This window comes from Schistocerca piceifrons, chromosome 3, assembly GCF_021461385.2.
Source record: "Schistocerca piceifrons isolate TAMUIC-IGC-003096 chromosome 3, iqSchPice1.1, whole genome shotgun sequence".
NCBI classification, from domain to species: Eukaryota; Metazoa; Arthropoda; class Insecta; order Orthoptera; family Acrididae; genus Schistocerca; species Schistocerca piceifrons.
The window spans coordinates 746,076,009-746,097,350 of NC_060140.1; the positions used below are offsets into that span (position 1 = coordinate 746,076,009).

At 42.1% G+C, this 21,342-nt stretch overlaps 1 protein-coding gene across 1 annotated transcript in view; it reads right to left on the reverse strand.

Moving 5' to 3' along the window:
- The window catches only part of LOC124789366, a 385,815-nt gene that overhangs the window by 304,223 nt on the left and 60,250 nt on the right, over positions 1 to 21,342 (reverse strand). The window contains exon 2 of the mRNA XM_047256693.1: positions 6,157 to 7,438. Within this exon, the coding sequence (XP_047112649.1) occupies positions 6,157 to 7,438 (1,282 nt within the window). The remainder of the gene's footprint in view (positions 1 to 6,156; positions 7,439 to 21,342) is intronic.

The following is a 21,342-nucleotide window of genomic DNA, read 5'->3' on the forward strand; positions in this document are numbered from 1 at the left end:
ACCTGCGGATGACGTTCGCTGCAGTACGGGAAGCAAGGATCCGTTCACCTTAAGGCTTTCCAGTCCCTGTGCTTCGAATTTGACTTGGAGACTTGCAAACCTAAGGTGTGGTACAGATACGTCGATGATACTTTCGTTGTGTGGAGCCATGGTGAAGAACAGCTCGGTTACTTCCTAAGACACTTGAACAGCCTCCATGCCAACATAAAATTTACCATGGAAGTAGAAAAGGACAAAAAACTGCCATTCCTAGATGTGCTGGTCACAAGGGATGGCGAAAACCTGGGACACAGCGTGTATCGAAAACCGATACACACGGACCGATATCTACACAAACTATCAAACCAAACCACCACTCGAGCCAGAAAAAGAGGCATGATTAATACGCTCCTATCGCGAGCAGAACGAATATGTGAGCCGCAGCACCTCAGACGCGAAATGCAACACCTGGAAAGTGTTCTGAGGAGCAATGGGTACTCCACAAATTATGTTAGAAGTGTAACAGCGCCAAACATTCGGCGAAGTAAGGAATCAGAAAAAGAAATGTCGGATACGGCCTTTCTGCCACACATTCCCAGAGTGACGGACAGAATCGGCCGTATACTGCGCAAACATGGCGTAAAGATGATTTTCAAACCGACAAGGAAGATCAAAGAGTGTCTTAGATCGGCAAAGGAGAAAAGAGACCCACTTGAAATGTTGGGAATATACCGTACACCGTGCACATGCGGAAAAGTTGATGTCGGAATGACAGGACGATCAATCAACACCAGGATCAAAGAACAGAAGCGTCATTGCATGTTGTGGCAGGCAGAGAAATCGGCCGTGACAGAGCACGCACTGAGTGAGACCATCCAAGTAATAAAATTCGCCGACACGGAAGTTCTGGCTGTGGAGAAGCACTATCACACACTCTTGCTCAGAGAAGCTGTAGAAATACAAAAAAACGCCAACGGCTTCAACAAGAAAGAGGAAATCCTTAAGGTAAACGGATCCTGGCTTCCCGTGCTGCAGCGAACGACCTTCGCAGGTAGCAAGAGGAGAACCGCACCGGAAATGACCGCGGAGAAGCCCTCGGACGTTGGCGCGCCAGGTACATATAGTCTGCGGCCGCGAGCTCGGCTCCAGTTCACCACCGGCAATGGAGGGTGAAGCTTTGACAATGCCAGCCACTCGTGCTGGCGAAACGTCAGTAAAATCATTAGATGAACGTCGGCCGAAGAACCCGAGATAGAAGCGAATAGGCAGTTTGTCAAAGTGTGTAATGTTTACAGAATGAGATTTTCACTCTGCAGCGGAGTGTGGCTGATCTGAAACTTCCTGGCAGATTAAAACTGTGGGCCGGACCGAGACTCGAACTCGGGACCTTTGCCTTTCGCAGGCAAGTGCTCTACCATCTGAGCTACCCAAATTTTTAATTTTGATCCTACTGCATCATAGCTACGGTATGGCCGTTTTTCCAATGGGAATGCTAATGGCCGCTACGCCAAGGACTATCTCTGATAAATAGAACCCAAGATATGGCCCTCTGAAAAATCATTTTCGCGCGGCGTTTTGGAACATATTGGTACCATCCACGGACCTATATCGGGTGAGGCCACTTTCTCCCGAGTGTCTACATGTTCAAGTAGAGCGAGTTGCTCACCGACAAGCTTTGGACAAAATAACTGCTATTCGCAACGAGACTATTCCAGAGAATGAATATGAAAGTTATTTACTGTTGCTTGAATTTTAATTTTCCTTGTAAATCAGCAGACTTATTTAAATATGGGCAAGAGACGTTTAATGACGATTTTTGTTTTCGCATTCCACCTAGAATCTGATCGCTATAAACGGCATTTCAATGTTTTATTAAGCATGAATGCTGCAGCAGTCCTACGCATTTCGCTGAAGGGGACGAAGATGGAGATACGACTACGGCGACGACATCATACTGTCAAGACTATCAGATTTCTGTGTTGGAAGTCATTCGGAGCCTACTCCTGTATACTGATGCCATATCCGAGGATATTATTCAGTGTGTCCACGAATGACTTGCTCACAGTGCTTGCATAGCAAGGAATATCTAAATCTGGATGACGGGACGGGGATCGTAGTCCTGCACTTCCTATAGTCCTGCTTAACCACTACGCCAACACACTAGGCGAGAACCGTCAGAGTTTACACGTGGAACGCCCACAGCTGAGCCTAGAGTATCGCTCCACCCTACTGCGACAACATTACCTTGACCAGAGTTATTCATCCACTGCGTTTACGTGAAGTTTGATTATATGCGTGCAGACCCATGGTATTTGCCCTACTACCAATTCGCGCGGTGTTGTATGAAGACGAAGTGGAATAATACTGTGGATAGGGGCACAACGAACGACATGATTTACAGAGTTTTTGGTGAGGTTTAGGAGGACTATACGAACGAGGTCGACAGTTCCTTCTTTCCTTTAATAATCGAACGATTAAAAAAGATGAACTGATAACTTGATCTTTGCGGGATTGTGTGAGGCAAGGAACTGCGTAAATGCAGAGGACTGGAAAGATAACTTCAAACGGATCAGAACGATTGGAGCAGCGTTTTATAGACCTCGCCTTTTGCTGTCGATCATGGCGGCCACGCGTTTTTACGAAGACAGCGTGGAACCAGAAGCAGGTGAACATTTGATCTGGCGTGTAGCTTAAAATGAAAAATTGTGGATGCTCTAAACTCGTTATTCTGAAGTACAGGAATGTCCTCTTCTGACATCTGATTTGACAGCCTGGCGTTATGGCCGATGCTTTCCATTTCATTAATGTTCATGCTCGTACTCATAGCGCTGTAAGTTTGCTAATGACACGACCAGTATGCTTTAGCGGCAAATCCTTTTCAGTAAGCGTTTCATTCTCTTGGAAGACACATTTTAACTAAGCTAATACATCACACGACTATTGCACAGCTGATGATAGCTGTTCTCGAAGAGCAGAAAAAAGTTGCCAAGGATCTCATCAATAATCTCATGAATTCAGACGGGACGCAGTGTTGGTCGTTCGTGGTGACCGAGCAATGTAGAGACGTACATTAATTACAGTCTGCTACACTAGTAGGAAAGTTTCATTATGTCTTAGTATTTACAGTGCAATTATACAGGGTGAAAAGTATTTAAACCGACAAACTCTGGTAGGTTGTAGGGGACATCAAAACAAATATTTTTCCCTAATGTAATTTTTTCTTATGAGGAGTATTTAAACCGGTAGAGGAAGATTTCTCTGGCAACAAATTAATTAAACCAACAAAAAAGTCCAGAAGGGACAATCTGGGGATCGAGCAGACCATGGTACAGGACCACCTATGCCAATCCACGTTTCTGGGAACCGTCGGTCCAGGAATCGACGCACACGACGACTGAAATGTGCCGGCGCCCCGCCATGTTGGAACCACATGCGTTGTCTTGTAGGGAGCGAGACGTTTTCCAGCAATTCTGGCAATGCTCTGGAGAGGAAATTGTAATAGTGCCTGCCATTTAATGGCCTAGGTAGCAGGTGCGGCCCAAGTGAACAGTCCCCAACAACACCGACCCACACATTAACGAAGAACCGCACTTGATGAGCGCTAGTAACTGTGGCATGTGGGTTATCCTCACTCCAAATATGCGAATTGTGCATGTTGAAGACTCCATCACGCCCGAACGTTGCTTCATCGGTAAACAACACAGAGGATGGAAATGTAGGATGCATTTCACAGTGTCCCAGGTATCACTGCGAAAACTGTGCTCTGGGTGGATAATCAACTGCTTCCAGGTTGTGGACACGCTGTAAGTGAAATGGACGTAACAACTGCTCTCGAAGGACTGTTCTTACATTCGTCCGATTCATCCCCATGTTACGTGCAATTGCAAGAGTGCTGATTGAAGGATCCCGCTCCACATGCTGCAAGACAGCTTCCTCAAATTGCAACGTACTTACTGTGCGACTGCGTCCCTGTCCATGTAATTTGCTAAATGACCCGGTCTCACGCAGACGTTGGTACACAGCACCAAAGGTCGCATGATGCGGGATACGGCGATTAGGATATTGTTGTTAAACCCGCTGTGCAGCTCGTCCGCTGTCGTGCGCTACGTAGTACGCACCAAGCATTTCAGTGTACTTACTTCATGTGTATCGCTCCATTAGTAAACAGAGACAATGCGCTACTTCACTGGTGGACAGCAGCTGCCTACAACTGAAGAGCGTAATACGGCCTCCACCGGTTTAAATACTCCTCATAGGGAGAAATGACTTTGGGGAGAAATGACTTTGGGGAGAAATGACTTTGGGGAGAAATGACTCTGGGGAGAAATGACTCTGGGGAGAAATGACTCTGGGGAGAAATGACTCTGGGGAGAAATGACTCTGGGGAGAAATGACTCTGGGGAGAAATGACTCTGGGGAGAAATGACTCTGGGGAGAAATGACTCTGGGGAGAAATGACTTTGGGGAGAAATGACTTTGGGGAGAAATGACTTTGGGGAGAAATGACTTTGGGGAGAAATGACTTTGGGGAGAAATGACTTTGGGGAGAAATATTTATTTCGATGTCCCCTACAACCTCCCAGAGTTTGTCGGTTTAAATACTTTTCACCCTGTTCACACTATGTGATCAAAAGTATCCGGACACTTGGCTGAAAATGACTTACAAGTTCGTGGAGCCCTCCATCGGTAACGCTTGAATTCAATATGGTGTTGGCCCAACTTTAGCCTCGATGACATCTTCCATTCTCGCAGGGATACGTTCAATCAAGGGCGGGAAGGTTTCTTGGGGAATGGCAGCCTATTCTTCGCGGAGTGCTGCACTGAGGAGAGGTATCGATGTCGGTCGGTGAGACCTGGCACGAAGTCGGCGTTCCAAAACAGCCGAGGTGTTCTATAGGATTCAGGTGAGGACTCTGTGCAGGCCAGTCCGTTACAGGGATCTTATTGTCGTGTAACCACACCGCCACAGGCCGTGCATTACGAACAGGTGCTCGATCGTGTTGAAAGATGCAATCGCCATCCCCGAATTGCTCTTCAACAGTGGGAAGCAAGAAGATGCTTGAAACATCAGTGTAGGCTTGTGCTGTGATAGTGCCACGAAAAAAAGCAAGGGGTGCATGCCCCCTCCACGAAAAACACGACCACATCGTAAAACCACCGCCTCCGAATTTTACTGTTGGCACTATACACGCTGGCAGATGACGTTCACCGGGCATTCATACCCACACCCTGCCATCGGATCGCCACATTGTGTACTGTGGTTCTTCGCTCCACACAACGTTTTTCCACTGTTCAATCGCCCAATGTTTACGCTCCTTACACCAAGAGGGGCGTCGTTTGACATTTACCGGCGTAATGCGTGGCTTATAAGCAGCCGCTCGACCATGAAACCCAAGTTTTCTCACCTCCCGTCTAACTGTTATAGTACTTTCAGCGGATACTGATGCAGTTTGGAATTTCTGTGTGATGGTCTGGATAGACGTCTGCCAATTACACGTTAGGACCGTCTTCAACTGTCGGTGGTCTCTGTCAGTCAACAGACGAGGTCGGGCTGTACGCTTTTGTGCTTCACGTGTCCCTTCACGTTTCCACTTGACTATCACATCGCAAACAGTGGACCTAGGGATGTTTAGGAGTGTGGAAATCTTGCGTACAGACGTATGACCCAAGTGACACCCAATCACCTGACCACGTTCGAAGTCCACGAGTTCCGCGGAACGCCCCATTCTGCTCTCTCACGATGTCTATGACTACTGAGGTCGCTAATATGGAGTGCTGGGCAGTAGGTGGCAGCACAATGCACCTAATATGAAAAACGTATGTTTTGGGGGCGTCCGGACACTTTTGATCACATAGTGTAAATTTATTTCAGTATATTGTATTTTATTTAAAGGAATATTTTGTATGATGTCAGTGTAAACGAAAAACTTACTTTTCACTGATCGTCTCCCTTAACAAGGAATTCTCGAGTGTCAGAGAATGTGTCATTCACAACAGTCCGAATTATTTGCATCTTAACAGTAAAGAAGTGGTGAGAACATACTTGTTCACTCAGTGAACAGTTAGCGCTAATGCAGGTCTGTCTTCTTTCGTGAAGTCATGTAGAATTGTAATTCATGAGAACAGTATTATTATAGGCTGAAAAGAAATTTATCACATACTTGCTTAAATACTTACTCGGCTTGACCTTGCCGAGTATCGCAGTGGTTTTCCTGCTGCTGTTGCTGCTTTTTCTGTGACACCTGTTGTGGAGTCTGCTGGTGGAGCTGAGAGGCTTGGTGGTGGTGCTGTTGCAGAGGCAGTTGCTGATGGGGCGACGGAGGCGGTTTCTGCTGTTGCTGCTGCTGCTGGTGCTGCTGCTGCGGCGAAGACTGTTGGTGATCCTGTGGTGGTGATTTGTGATGCTGTTGATGTGCTTCTTGGGTATTTGGCGAAGACTGCTCGTGGTATTGAGAGGGCTGCTGTTGATATGGTGATGGTTGATGGTGGTAAGGGGATGGGAGCTGGTGATAAGGTGATGACTGCTGGTGGTGTGATGACTGTTGGTGATAAGGTGATGGCTGCTGGTGATACTGTAGGCTCTGTTTCTGAAGTGGCGATGGCTGCTGACGGTTCTGTGGGGCCTGTGGGGGTGATGGGAGTTTGTGATCCTGAGTGTCCTGTTGGTTAAGTGGTGATGACTCTTGGCACTGTTGTAGTGTTGATGGCTGCTGGTGATGTTGAGGAGCCTGTTGGCTAATTGGTGATGGCTGCTGGTGATGCTGAGGGGTCTGTTGCAGTGGTGACAGTTGTTGGTGATGTTGAGGGGGCTGTTGGTGTATTTCTGATGGCTGGTGGTGGTGTTGAGCAGCCTGATGATGAGGTGGCAGCTGTTGGTGATTAAGTGGGGACTGTGGATGTGGTGAAGCTGCTTGTTGGAGATATGGAGATTTCTGATGGGGTGAAGGTTGTTGGTGGTGGTATGGGGACTGCTGATGTGGTGAAGGTTGCTGGTGATGGTATGGGGACTGCTGATGTGGTGAAGGCTGCTGTTGATGGTATGGGGACTGCTGATGTGGTGAAGGTTGCTGGTGGTGATATGGTGACTGCTGATGTGGTGAAGGTTGCTGGTGGTGATACGGTGACTGCTGATGTGGTGAAGGTTGCTGGTGATGATATGGTGACTGCTGATGTGGTGAAGGTTGCTGGTGGTGATATGGGGACTGCTGGTATGGAGAAGGCTGTTGGTGGTGATACAAGGGCTGCTGATGAGGTGAAGACTGTTGGTGATGCTGAGTGTGCTGGTACTGCTTCTGGGGTGGTTGTTCTTGCTGATCTTTTTGTTGTTGCTCTTGTAAGTGGTTCTGCTGCAGTTGCTGTTCTTTCTGTTCCACTTGTTGTTGCCAGTGCTTTCTGTCATCCACTTCAACATCCATTGGCCGTCGTTTAGCGCCGTTCTTTTCCTTTGACCCGGAAATTCCTAAAAGACAAAATGATTCATTTTACTAACCATGATACATCATACCTGTAAATATAGAAAGTGGGAATCGAAAGTAAAATCTCTCTATGATGTTTATCATTAGTATTTTAGAGCTACTTTTAGTACTGTTCCACGTGACAGGACGCAGGACGAATAAGGCAAATAATACACAATGAAATCATCATACAAAATGAAAGAGAGGTACTTTTGAAATGCTTTATAGTACATATTAATTCCGCAGCGGACCGGCACTTACTCGTGCAAGAGTTTCAGTTATTTCACAACATCCAATCGAAATTTCTAGAAGTGTAAAAAAAACAGAACTCAGCGTACACGTCAGAAATACGTACTTTTATACTTTCTTTCCAGGCTATAAATAAGTTCCTGTGATATTCTGCGTGGCGACGATGTTCTTACTTTCTTTGTCGCTTTCAGTTCGGATTTTTCATACCTTTTAGGTAAATCTGAGACTTAGTTCGTAACTACTTATTAAGAAAAAGTTAATCTTTTCTGTGACTCATTCATTAATAGTATAAAAGGTCGCACAATACGAAGCACTATTTCCAAAAATCACATAGTTGAAATTAAACATTTTACTAACCGATTTTTGCCCTGCATACTACTCAGATCGGATAATGTACGAGGGTCATTTAATAATGAGACACACAAACTGGTCTGGAGAAAAAAAGTTTGTTTCTCCAAAACAATACTTTTTCTACTTTTCAAAATAATCCCATTGAACATTTATGCACTTGTTCCAACGGGTTGCAAGCTTTTTTATTTCGGCTGCAAATAATTCTTTATCTTTATGTTTGAACCAATTTCCCACAAACTTTTACAAGCCCTCGTTATCCTGGAACCCCTGTCTACGTAATGCACCAAACAAATGGAAATCACTAGGTGCTAAATCAGGACTGTAAAGGGGATGAGGCAGTATTTCCCAGCCCATTTTGTCGATGGTTTCACGGGTTAGTTGTACAATACGAGGATATGCGTTGTCTTGCTGGAGAATCACACCTCTCCTCTGATATCCAAGAAGTCTCTCTCTCATGGCTGGCTTCACCTTGTTTAAAAGCAAACCCGAGTAGTATTGGCTGTTCATTGTACGCTGCTCTTCGAGATAATCACAAAAATACGGATCTTCAGCATCCCAACACACCGTCAACATGACTTTCCCTGCTGATGCTTGGGTTTTTAATTTTTTCTTGACAGGTGAGTTGGTGTGCTTCCACACCATGCTTTGTCTTTTTGATTCTGGCTCAAAATAGTGAACCCAAGTTTCATCAAAAGTTAAAATTTTGCTGAGGAAGTGCTCACCTTCTCTTTCATAACGCTTCTTTAGCTCTGTGCACACTCTCAACCTTGTTTCCTTGTGTAGCCGCGTCAACTCCTTTGGGATCCATCTTGCACATGTTTTGCAATACCTCAGCTTGTTACAGATAATGTTACGAACTGTACCAGTACTAATTGAACCTTATCAACTAGCATCTCCAGTCACATGGCGGTCGGCCGAATAATGTCGTCAATACGACTTCCAAGTGGGGGCTTGAAACTGCAACTAGTCGGCCAGAGCGGTGTTCGTTAGTCAGTGAGTCGCGACCATTTTTGAACTGCTCTACCCATTTGTAAAAAAATTACACGATTCATAAAACCTTCACCACAAACTTTAGACATTGTACACTATATATTCACTGGTTTCTCGCCTACAGCAAGTAAAAACCGAAGAACAGAACGTTGTTCAACTAATGTGGACGTTTCAAGCGGACTCGCCATCTTGAAATGTATTTTTGAGGTTATAAACAAAACAATGTTGATACATCAGCTGATCAGTGCTCGTCCCTAGTGATGCCCACTTAAAGCCATGAAAGTATCAAGCTTGCCTTGCTAACAGTCTTTTCCTAGGACAATTTGTCTCTTAATTATTGAAGGACCCTCGTACTTATCGAAAAATTTCCACAGATAGATAGATAGATAGAGAGAGAGAGAGAGAGAGAGAGAGAGAGAGAGAGAGAGATTTGACATCTGTGTCGCTTTACTGCGTGTTGGTGCGTAATGCTTTACAAAAGTCTTCAACTTTTGTTTGAGCAAGCAGCAAAGAATATTTGTAATAATGACCAATGTTTGTTCGTGGGAGATTAAATTCAAGGATGGAAGTATGACATGGGTACGAACAATCAGGAAAATACTGATTGGAAAGTTAAAACGGAGATTTCCACAACGCTATGAGTTTAGGAGCTTATGTCTTCGATGGTGAATGTTCGGAACAAATAATCAAAGAATTATACTTAAATCGAAGCAGCACAACTTATCAACTTAAATGAAATAACACTGAAAGAAACAGAGTGGAACTCCTACGCACAATGTTAGAGTCGCTACGTGCAGTGATACGTTTTCATTGATCGGACTGAAAGGCAAGTTAGACAGCCAAACGAGAAAAGAGTGTTGTGAGAGGTACGCTGGACATGGAGGAAGACGACGTCTGTGGTGAGCATCCACGTTTCCATGCTTCGGTCATGGATTCGTTTTCGGACGCCTCTTTTGGAAAGAATGAACGAAGTTCCTTTAAATCGTTGAGATTTGGACCAGATGGAGCAGTAAATCGACGGTGACCTGTTCAAAAGCAACTTTCTGGCGTTTACCGGTACTGGCTTCGGGAAGCACGGAAAGAAGCCTGGTTGGCCGGAGACCTCACTCCTCCCGAAATGGAGTCAGTGCCTTAACAAGTTCGTGACTGGCGTTCAAGATCGTCAGTATGAGCCGAGAGGCCGTACGGCTGACGCTTTTAAGCGGGTGAATTCTTGTGCTGAACACTGCGAATGTTTTCAGCTAAGAAAACATGTTTACATTAGCAATTAAAAAAGTCTAAAGACTCATTATCTTGCCTTCCAAATTATCTTTTCCTTGGTTTTTCGCAATGTGCATTGTTTGAAATGACGGCTAAATGACTATACTGGGACCTTTTCACGTGAAGAAGAGCATAAAGCAAGAAAAATTGATGGACCCGTAGTTATTGATTGTACTTTACGAACGAGTGTAAGTTCGGTGGCAGGAGGAACAAGACTTTTGGTCAGGTGAACACAGGGTATAAATACAAAATCAAATAGAGCTAATGCAGTAGAAGGTTCAATAATGAATAAAAAATAGGATTGCGGGTAAGCTACTACAAACAGCATAGTGAACGCATTATTGTGGCCAAGATAGACACGAAGCCCACGCCTACTACAGTAGTACAAGTTTATATGCCAACTAGCTCTGCAGATGACAAAGTAATTGAAGAAATGTATGACGAAATAAAAGAAATTATTCAGATAGTGAAGGGAGACGAAAATTTAATAGTCATGGGTGACTGGAATTCGAGACTAGGAAAAGGGAGAGAAAGAAACGTAGTAGGTGAATATGGATTGGGGGTAAGAAATGAAAGAGGAAGCCGTCTGGTAGAATTTTGCACATAGCATGACTTAATCATAGCTAACACTTGGTTCAAGAATCATAAAAGAAGGTTGTATACATGGAAGAATCCTGGAGATACTAGAAGGTATCAGAAACATTATATAATGGTAAGACAGAGATTTAGGGACCAGGTTTTAAATTGTAAGACATTTCCAGGGGCAGACCACAATCTATTGGTTATGAACTGTAGATTAAAACTGAAGAAACTGCAAAAAGATGGGAATTTAAGGAGATGGGACCTGGATAAACTGAAAGAACCAGAGGTTGTACAGAGTTTCAGGGAGAGCATAAGGGAACAATTGACAGGAATGGGGGAAAGAAAGACAGTAGAAGAAGAATGGGTAACTCTGAGGGATGAAGTAGTGAAGGCAGCAGAGGATCAAGTAGGTAAAAAGACGAGGGCTACTAGAAATCCTTGGGTAACAGAAGAAATATTGAATTAAATTGATGAAAGGAGAAAATATAAAAATGCAGTAAATGAAGCAGGCAAAAAGGAATACAAACGTCTCAAAAATGAGATCGACAGGAAGTGCAAAATGGCTAAGCAGGGATGGCTAGAGGACAAATGTAAGGATGTAGGGGCTTATCTCACTAGGCGTAAAGTAGGTACTGCCCACAGGAAAATTAAAGAGACCTTTGGAGAAAAGAGAACCACTTGTATGAATATCAAGAGCTCAGATGGAAACCCAGTTCTAAGCAAAGAAGGGAAAGCAGAAATGTGGAAGGAGTATATAGAGAGTCTATACAAGGGCGATGTACTTGAGGACAATATTATGGAAATGGAAGAGAATGTAGATGAAGATGAAATGGGAGCGACAATACTGCGTGAAGAGTTTGACAGAGCACTGAAAGACCTGAGCCGAAACAAGGCCCCAGGAGTAGACAACATTACATTACAACTACTGACGGACTTGGGAGAGCCAGTCCTGACAAAACTCTACCATCTGGTGAGCAAGATGTATGAGACAGGCGAAATACCCTCAGACTTCAAGAAGAATATAATAATTCCAATCCCAAAGAAAGTAGGTGTTGACAGATGTGAAAATTACCGAACTATCAGTTTAATAAGTCACAGTTGCAAAATACTAACACGAATTCTTTACAGACGAATGGAAAAACTGGTAGAAGCCGACCTCGGGGAAGATCCGTTTGGATTCCGTAGAAATATTGGAACACGTGAGGCAATACTGACCTTCTGACTTATCTTAGAAGAAAGATTAAGGAAAGGCAAACCTACGTTTCTAGCATTTGCAGACTTAATGAAAGCTTTTGACAATGTTGACTGGAATACACTCTTTCAAATTCTGAAGGTGGCAGGGGTAAAATACAGGGAGCGAAAGGCTATTTACAATTTGTACAGAAACCAGATGGCAGAGCCGAGGAGCATGAAAGGGAAGCAGTGGTTGGGAAGGGAGTGAGACAGGGTTGTAGCCTATCCCAGATGTTATTCAATCTGTATATTGAGCAAGCAATAAAGGAAACAAAAGAAAAGTTTGGAGTAGGTATTAAAATCTATGGAGAAGAAATAAAAACTTTGAGGTTCGCTCATGACATTGTAATTCTGTCAGGGACAGCAAAGGACTTGGAAGAGCAGTTGAACGGAATGGACAGTGTCTTGAAAGGAGGATATAACATGAACATCAACAAAAGCAAAACGAGGATAATGGAATGTAGTCGAATTAAGTTGGGTGATGCTGAGTGAATTAGATTAGGAAATGAGACGCTTAAAATAGTAAAGGAGTTTTGCTGTTTGGGGAGCAAAATAACTGATGATTGGCGAAGTAGAGAGGATATAAAATGTAGACTGGTAATGGGAAGGAGAGCGTTTCTGAAGAAGAGAAATTTTTTAACATCGATTACAGATTTAAGTGTCAGGAAGTCGTTTCTGAAAGTATTTGTATGGAGTGTAGCCATGTATGGAAGTGAAACATGGACGATAAATAGTTCGTACAGGAAGAGAATAGAAGCTTTCGAAATGTGGTGCTACAGAAGAATGCTGAAAATTAGATGGGTATACCACATAACTAATGAGGAGGTATTGAATAGAATTGGAGAGTGAGGAGTTTGTGGCACAACATGACAAGAAGAAGGGACCGGTTGGTAGGACATGTTCTGAGGCATCAAGGGATCACAAATTTAGCATTGGAGGGCAGCGTGGAGGGTAAAAATAGTAGAGGGAGACCAAGAGATGAATACACTAAGCAGATTCAGAAGGATGTAGGTTGCAGTAGGTACTGGGAGATGAAGAAACTTGCACAGGATAGGGTAGCATGGAGAGCTGCATCAAACCAGTCTCAGGACTGAAGCCAACAACAACAACAACAACAACAACAGATAAATGAAAGTGAATGAGAGAAAGATGGCTGGAAACTAAGACTTCAGGTACTTAGCACTTGAATCACAGCATAGTATCATGGGCACAAATGAGTTTTGTGACATTGCAGTATCGTAAAAGGTGGCCAGTATGATGATAAATATTTGCTAGTCAACAATGGCAACAATAAACAAGCCACTGAAATTTTCGTCCTCTTAATAACAAACCAGTGGATCTCCTCAGGCTACACTTGGAACACAAAATGCTTCAGCGCGTAGCTGATAAAAGAAAGACAGTTCAGAGAATATTTTTCTAAACGAACATATAAAAACAGGTCTAGAATCCACCGCTGGGAACGTGGAAGCATATAACTACTGAAGATATCTAAAATTTGTCTGTCCAACAACAAGAAAATGTGTACTTTTGTCACCAAACGTGTTTCGTTTTATTGATATAGTGGTGGTATTTTATGTCCGATTTTCGTTCAAATCGAGGAGTGTTGTCTGCCTGCACATTTTTTGGTATTTACTCATGGCTGTTCTTTACTTAGTCCCACATCGCTTTGCTGCATTATACATTTGTTGATGTGAAACGTGACAAAATATGGTACCACTACTGTTAGCACGCAAATTAAGAACGTAACAATTCGACTTTCTGAGAATTTCTTTAAATGTAAGAATACCGGAAAAAATCTCTTGTTTGAAAATTCATAAAGGATTACAAGTTTGGGCAAAGGAAGTTATTACCATCGTATGTTCATTCCAGCTAGCTAAGAACCCCGCCATCTAACTACCCAAAACTTAATATTTAAATTTGTTGTATTAACTTTAATAGTTCGTAAGTAACACTACCATGTAGAATATTTGTGAAACAAAATTATGAGAATCAAATTTTCTTTTACAAACGCTTATTTTTTGTCAGGTTATCTTCCATTCGGAAAGTGGATGCACTCAGCGACTCTATGTGAATCATAAATTATAGGGTGCAGCAATCAGTCATCCTTTTTAGATTTTATTATGCAAATCCAGATTTCGGCTAGTAGCTAGCCATTTTCAATGCTAAACATACAAGAAGTACATAGTCAGATGCTATAATAAAAAGTTACAGCTAATGGCATAACATATGGTTTATATATTACATACCGCTATTTTTTATTCTCAATGCATGTAAGTCCCTCTTGTTCGGACGTCTGTCACAGTTCTTCGAATACTACTGTATGTAGAAGGCAGGCTGTGTGGAGAACACATCGGTTGGTTGTACGGCGCCCTCTATATGAACTACGTATATAATATTTAAGGGAAGAAAGACACTTCAAATTTACATGGGAATTTCATAAAATAAAAACGTAAGTAAAATTCTTATTTTGCTGTCCGACTTATTTCATATTTGCCGGTAAATATAGAAAACATATATAAGAAAACATCAGAAAATTTCCGGGTTCCACTCCTTATGAGTCAGCTGTTTTATTCTTGAAACATCTAAGTAACATCAGATGGGTAAAACCCTTTTTTAAAAAAATTATTTATAAGACACAAGAAGGCACATGCTATATACAACAATTAGAGTTGATTTGATTTAAATTTCTATCTTTGACCCAGGGGGAACGAAGTAGCTCCTACTGTCTTGCCAATATGTAGCAGCCTTTAGCATAATATTGTACGGGTATCACGGTTATAAGTTTGAACCTACAGAACTTTCTCCATGGTATGTTAGCTCAGATGCATGTACATTGTTATTAACAGCAATTCAGTGTGTTGGTTTTATTGTATTTATAAGAAAAATCGGTTTGAAGTGACAAAGAGGCTAGTACCCTCTACATCTGTAACGGAATAGCCCAGCTACACCAACCAACCATCTGGGTGACATTTGGCGCCATCTATGAACTATTTAGCAAATAAGAGGAACAATATACCTGTTATGATGTTTTAATAAAGAGAGAAAAATAATACGAAGATAAAAACATTTTAATCAGATCAACTGTAATAGTTGTATATAACATGTGCCTTCTTGTGTGTTATAAATAGTTTTTTAAAAAAAGGATTTACCCATCTGACGTTACTTAGATGTTTAAAGAATAAGAAAACTGACTCACAAGGAGTGGAACATGGAAATTATATATATATATATATATATAAACGGCAAATATGAAATAAGTCAGAGAGCAATGTAAAGAATTTTACTTATGTTTTTAATTTATAAAATTCCCATGTAAATTTGAAGTGTTTTACTTCCCTTAAATATTATGTACGTAGTTCATATAGAGGGCACCATACAACAAACCAACGTGTTCTCCACCTTCTGCATACAATAGTACTGTGACTGACGCCCGAAGAACAGGGACTTACATGCATTGAAAATAGCGGTATATAATACACAAACCGTATAAATTATGCCATTGGTTGTAACTTTTTATTATAGCATCTGACTCAGTACTTTTGTATTTTTAGCACTGAGAATGACTACTAGCCGAAAACTGGATTTGCATAATAAAATCTAAAAAGGACGACAGATTGCTGCACTCTATAATTTATAAGCTTATTTTTTGGTGATGTCTCTTTGTCACGCCCTCGAATACTCTAATACAATCTGAAGCACATACTGGTTCCCTTTCTCGTTTTTGTATACTAGTGATTGCAGTCCTGCTTGTGCGTGGTGCCTCTTCCTGGCGTAAAGTTTACAACATTCAGTTAAAAAAAAACTTAAGTTTAAACATAGGACTGAAGCCCCCATTCAGTAACGTCCACACACAGCTGTAGCCAGCTCTTTTCCAGTCTTATATCGCAATGGCAGCACTACAAGAAGTTGGTCAATAACAGAAATTCAAATAATCACAGGAGGTCTCGCTACCATATTGTTAACTCTTAAGGGGCCCCGGAACGGCTCAAAATCATGAAAAGTTCAATTTTTACTTTTTTGCGTTTTCTGAATCTGCAGACTATTACCTTTTAATAGTTATATAATTTATTCAATTCCGAAGACTACAACTATTTTTTTTGAAATGTGTTCTACATGGGCGTGACCCACTGTGGCGCTGTTAAACTGCTGTCAAATGGTGTTATTATTAAAGTCCGTGTTCATCAGGTACATTTTAGTGATGTGAGATAAAGTATGTGTTGTGGCTAACCTGTGATGGTTCAATATATATCGCTGGTGTGATTGTCGATTGTTTCATGTTTATTTACTCTGTCGTTATCTCGAAAATATTCGTAATTAATTCTGTTTCTTGAGTATCTGTTTTGTTGAAGTATAATAATGAGTAAAAGTAAAGTTATTAGAAATCCTCTGAAGCCTTTTAAGAAAAGGAGAAATGTTGGAAAGCCAAAGGTATGTGTTATTACTGTAAACAATAAAGACGATAACCAAGTGAGTGAACCTAACCTCTTAAGTACACCTGCCCATAGCAGTCAAAGTGGGAAAGAAAATACTTCACAGAAGAAGCTTGGTTCAATGAGTGAAAACTATGAATGTTTTATGGGCGAATCGAATGTGAATGAAATATTTGATATGTCGGTTCTCAAAGGAATTTTTTCAAACTGTGTAAGATGTATTCATTGTAGTGAAGTTGGTCTGGAACTCTCCATAATAAAGCACGTAGGACTTGCTAGTGAAATACAACTGAAATGTGATAAGTGTTCATACATGACCACCTTTTGGAACAGTGTTGCAGTAACTGCAACTGAAGAAAATGGTAGCAAAATCTACGAACACAACATTAGATTTGTTTATTCCTTGCGTTCAGTTGGTAAGGGTGCTACTGCAAGTGCAATTTTCTGTAGCATCATAAATCTTCTAAATCCCCCAACCAAGTTTACGACCTATAATAAATTAATAGGGTCTAAAGTAGAAGATGTCTGTATAGAATCTATGAAGAACGCTGTGGAAGAGGCAGTAATGGAAAATAATGGTAACAGAGATTTGACTGCGGCGTTCGATGGTACCTGGCATAAACGGGGACACACATCTCTTCATGGTGTAGAATCTGCCACCAGTATGTATACAGGGAAAGTTTTAGATGTAGCAGTAATATCAAAGTATTGTAGATGTCCACAAAAATATAAAGGTACACATGAAAATAATTGCAAAGCTAACTACAGTGGCAGTAGTGGAGGAATGGAAGTGGCTGGTGTTGCCAGTATATTCCAGCGTTCTGAGGCGTGTGATAAAGTGCGATATGTTAATTACCTTGGTGACGGTGATTCTAAAAGTTTCAAACATGTTCAAGGACTGAAGCCCTATGGTGGTGATGTTGTAGTGCAGAAATTTGAGTGTATTGGACACGTATAGAAGCGAATGGGAACGAGACTTCGGCGACTGAAAGCTTCGTACAAAAAACAAAAACTCAGTGATGGTAAAGGGTTGGATGGGAAGGGAAGGTTAACTGACAGTGTAATTGACAAAATACAGAACTATTATGGAATGGCTATTAGGCAAAATACACAAAGTGTCGACGAAATGAAGAAGGCTGTTTGGGCTCTTTTTTTTCATACTTCTTCAACCGATGAAAATCCCCAACATAGCTTGTGTCCCAAAGAAGAAGTTGGTGTAAATATAACAAAGGATTGCTAACTGGTGAAGTGTACACTCATAAGCATAGTCTGCCTCATGCAATAATGGAGGTGATAAAACCTATTTTCAGAGACTTAGCAGCACCTGAACTGCTGAAAAAGTGTATTCACGGAAAAACTCAAAAACCCAATGAAAGTGTAAATAGTGTTATATGGTCGAGAATCCCCAAGACTATTTGTTGGAATAGAAACACTTCACTTTGGTGTGTATGATGCTGTTGCGACTTTCAATGATGGCAACATTGTAAGGTGCAAGGTATTTAGAAATATGGGAATGAAGATAGGTTCTAACATGGTACGAGCGATGCTTGCTTTAGACAAGGAACGCCTTCGGGCTGCAGACAGGGCTGTAAAGAGTCTAGAAATACAAGCAAGAGTAAACAAGAGGAGGAACAAGAGGAAGCTGGAGGAGGAGTTTGCAGAGGATGAAGATAATCCATCCTATGGACCTGGAATGCACTAAAAAGTTAATCCAATCTTTGTCGCTCGATTCCCAAAACTTTTATTTCTCATACTAATTACACGTTTTCTAAGGATCTTCCAAACATATTTGTTTCAAACTTTCAGTAAATGTTACACAGTACCTTCTGTATAATTTAACACAGCCTTTTTCCAAAAAACTGTATATTTTTGAATATATAAATAAAAAATTGCAAAAAAATGTTGTGAATTTTCATTACAATTGAAAAAAATCATCTTTAATAACTGAACTAAAATTTTGTAAAATCCCTGTGTTAAGTTGTAGCCCATATTCCAATAAATAATCTGTAAAAAGTTCAACTTCCTTATTTCAACATTGCAAGTATAGGGCGTTCCGGAGCCCCTTAATGTTGCTAATAATTTACGATCCCAATTGATGTTAGCAGCATGCATTTTCTTATTCTTAGCAATTAGAATGTGAAATGATTCACTGTCACTGATCGTTCATCTACCAGCGAGCTTGGAAGTCATTACTGTGTGACGTCATCTTCTCTTTTTTACTTTGTGGCAATGGAATTTTTGGTACAGTGTTAACGGTCGCCGATCCTGGAGGTTCCCCGAAATCACGTTAACTCTAAGCATTTCTTGAACTTGAATTTGGTGACTTCGTAGGTGCACTGAAAAAAATCTGCTCATAGCAATTTAAACGACCGAAATAGCAGTAACATTAACGGCACTAAATGTGCAATGCATTCATGTTTTTAAATACACTGAAAGGAAAAAAAATCGCAACGCCAAAAATAATGTGTACAGTAAGGAAATTACCGCCTGAATGTTGAATGCAAGTATGCAAACGTGCATGCATTGTGCTGCACAGGTACCGATGTCAGTTTGTGGGATGGAGATCAATGCCTGTTGCACGTGGTCAGTCAATACAGGGACGGTTAGTGGTGTTTGTGGAAGACGCTGAAGTTGTCGTCCGATGAAGTCCCGCACGTGCTCGATTGGAAACAGTGCTGGTGATCGTGCAGGCCAAGGCAGCAAGTCAACGCTCTGTTGATGGTTGGTTGGTTTACAACAGCGGCATGTGCGCGAGCGTTATCCGTTGCGAAACACCCCCCGGAATGCTGTTCATGAATGGCAGCACAACAGGTCAAATCATGAGACTGACTTACAATTTTGCAGTCAGGGTGCGTGGGATAACAACGAGAGTTCCTAGATGACAGAACGCAGCATGTCATTCTCAATGGAGAGAAGTCTTCCGAAGTAAGAGTAATTTCAGGTGTGCCGCAGGGGAGTGTCGTAGGACCGTTGGTATTCACAATATACATAAACGACCTGGCGGACGACATCGGAAGTTCACTGAGGCTTTTTGCGGATGATGCTGTGGTGTATCGAGAGGTTGTAACAATGGAAAATTGTACTGAAATGCAAGAGGATCTGCAGCGAATTGACGCATGGTGCAGGGATTGGCAATTCAATCTCAATGTAGACAAGTGTAATGTGCTGCGAATACATAGAAAGATAGATCCCTTATCAAATAAAATAGCAGGTCAGCAACTGGAAGCAGTTAATTCCATAAATTATCTGGGAGTACGCATTAGGAGTGATTTAAAACGGAATGATCATATAAAGTTGATCGTCGGTAAAGCAGATGCAAGGCTGAGATTCATTGGAAGAATCGTAAGGAAATGCAGTCCGAAAACAAAGGAAGTAGGTTACAGTACGCTTGTTAGCCCACTGCTTGAATACTGCTCAGCAGTGTGGGATCCGTACCAGATAGGGTTGATAGAAGAGATAGAGAAGATCCAAAGGAGAGCAGCGCGCTTCGTTACAGGATCATTTAGTAATCGTGAAAGCGTTACGGAGATGATAGATAAACTCCAGTGGAAGACTCTGCGGGAGAGACGCTCAGTAACTCGGTACGGGCTTTTGTTGAAGTTTCGAGAACATACCTTCACCGAAGAGTCAAGCAGTATATTGCTCCCTCCTACGTATATCTCGCGAAGAGACTATGGGGATAAAATCAGAGGGATTAGAGCCCACACAGAGGAATACCGACAATCCTTCTTTCCACGAACAATACGAGACTGGAATAGAAGGGAGAACCGATAGAGGTACTCAAGGTACCCTCCGCCACACACCGTCAGGTGGCTTGCGGAGTATGGATGTAGATGTAGAGACTGCTCCTGGTGCAATACGAAACCGCACCTTCTATCATTACTCCACGCGTAGGTCCAGTGTGTATAGGCTACAGACTGACTGGTTGCAGGCTCTCACCTAGCTTTCTCCTAATCAACACACGGCCATCACTGGCACCGAGGCAGAACCAGTTTTCATCAGAGAACACAAGAGACCTCCACCCTGCCCTTCAGTAAGTTCTCGCTTGACAACACTTAAGTCGCAAATGGTCGTGGTTTGGGCTCAATGGAATGCACGTTACAGGTCGTCTGGCTCGTTGTCCTGAAGCAACCGATTTGTAACAGTTCGTTGTCTCACTGTGGTGCCAACTGCTGTTCAGACTGCTACTAGAGATGCAGCACGATGCGATCTGTAACACGATCGTCCTCCCTTTCGGTACTGCCACGTGGCCACCCACAGCCCAATCTCCTTGCAACTGTATATCTTCGTAATCACCATTGCCGGCAATCATGCACAGCGGCTACAGTCCTGGCATGTTTTTCCGCAGCATCGCAGAAGAAACATCCATCTCTTGTAGCCCTATTACACGACCTTATTCAAACCGAGTGAAAAGTTGATAATGGCGTCTTTGTCGCCTTAGGGACGTTCTTGACTATCATCAACACACCACGTCCATTCTCAAAGGTAACTAACGCTCAAAACCCTCACAGCGTGTATTGAAAGCAGACGTGATTTGGATCCTTACAGTGGCGCTACTAGCGCCACTCTTATGCAACTGGCGCGAAATCTGAATAGACATCTTTCAGATGTAGAAACATGCCTACCAACTTTCGTTTATGTCGCACAACTCCTCCTTGTTGTTGAGATTTTTTTTCCATCACATAAAAATATGTTACATAGTCAGAAACAAATGACTTACAGTATTAGTAAACTTGATATTCATTTCGTTCTCGCCTCTCTCCATCTGAGTAATGTCTTCAAGTTTGGTCAAAATCTTGTTTTTTTTTTCGCTT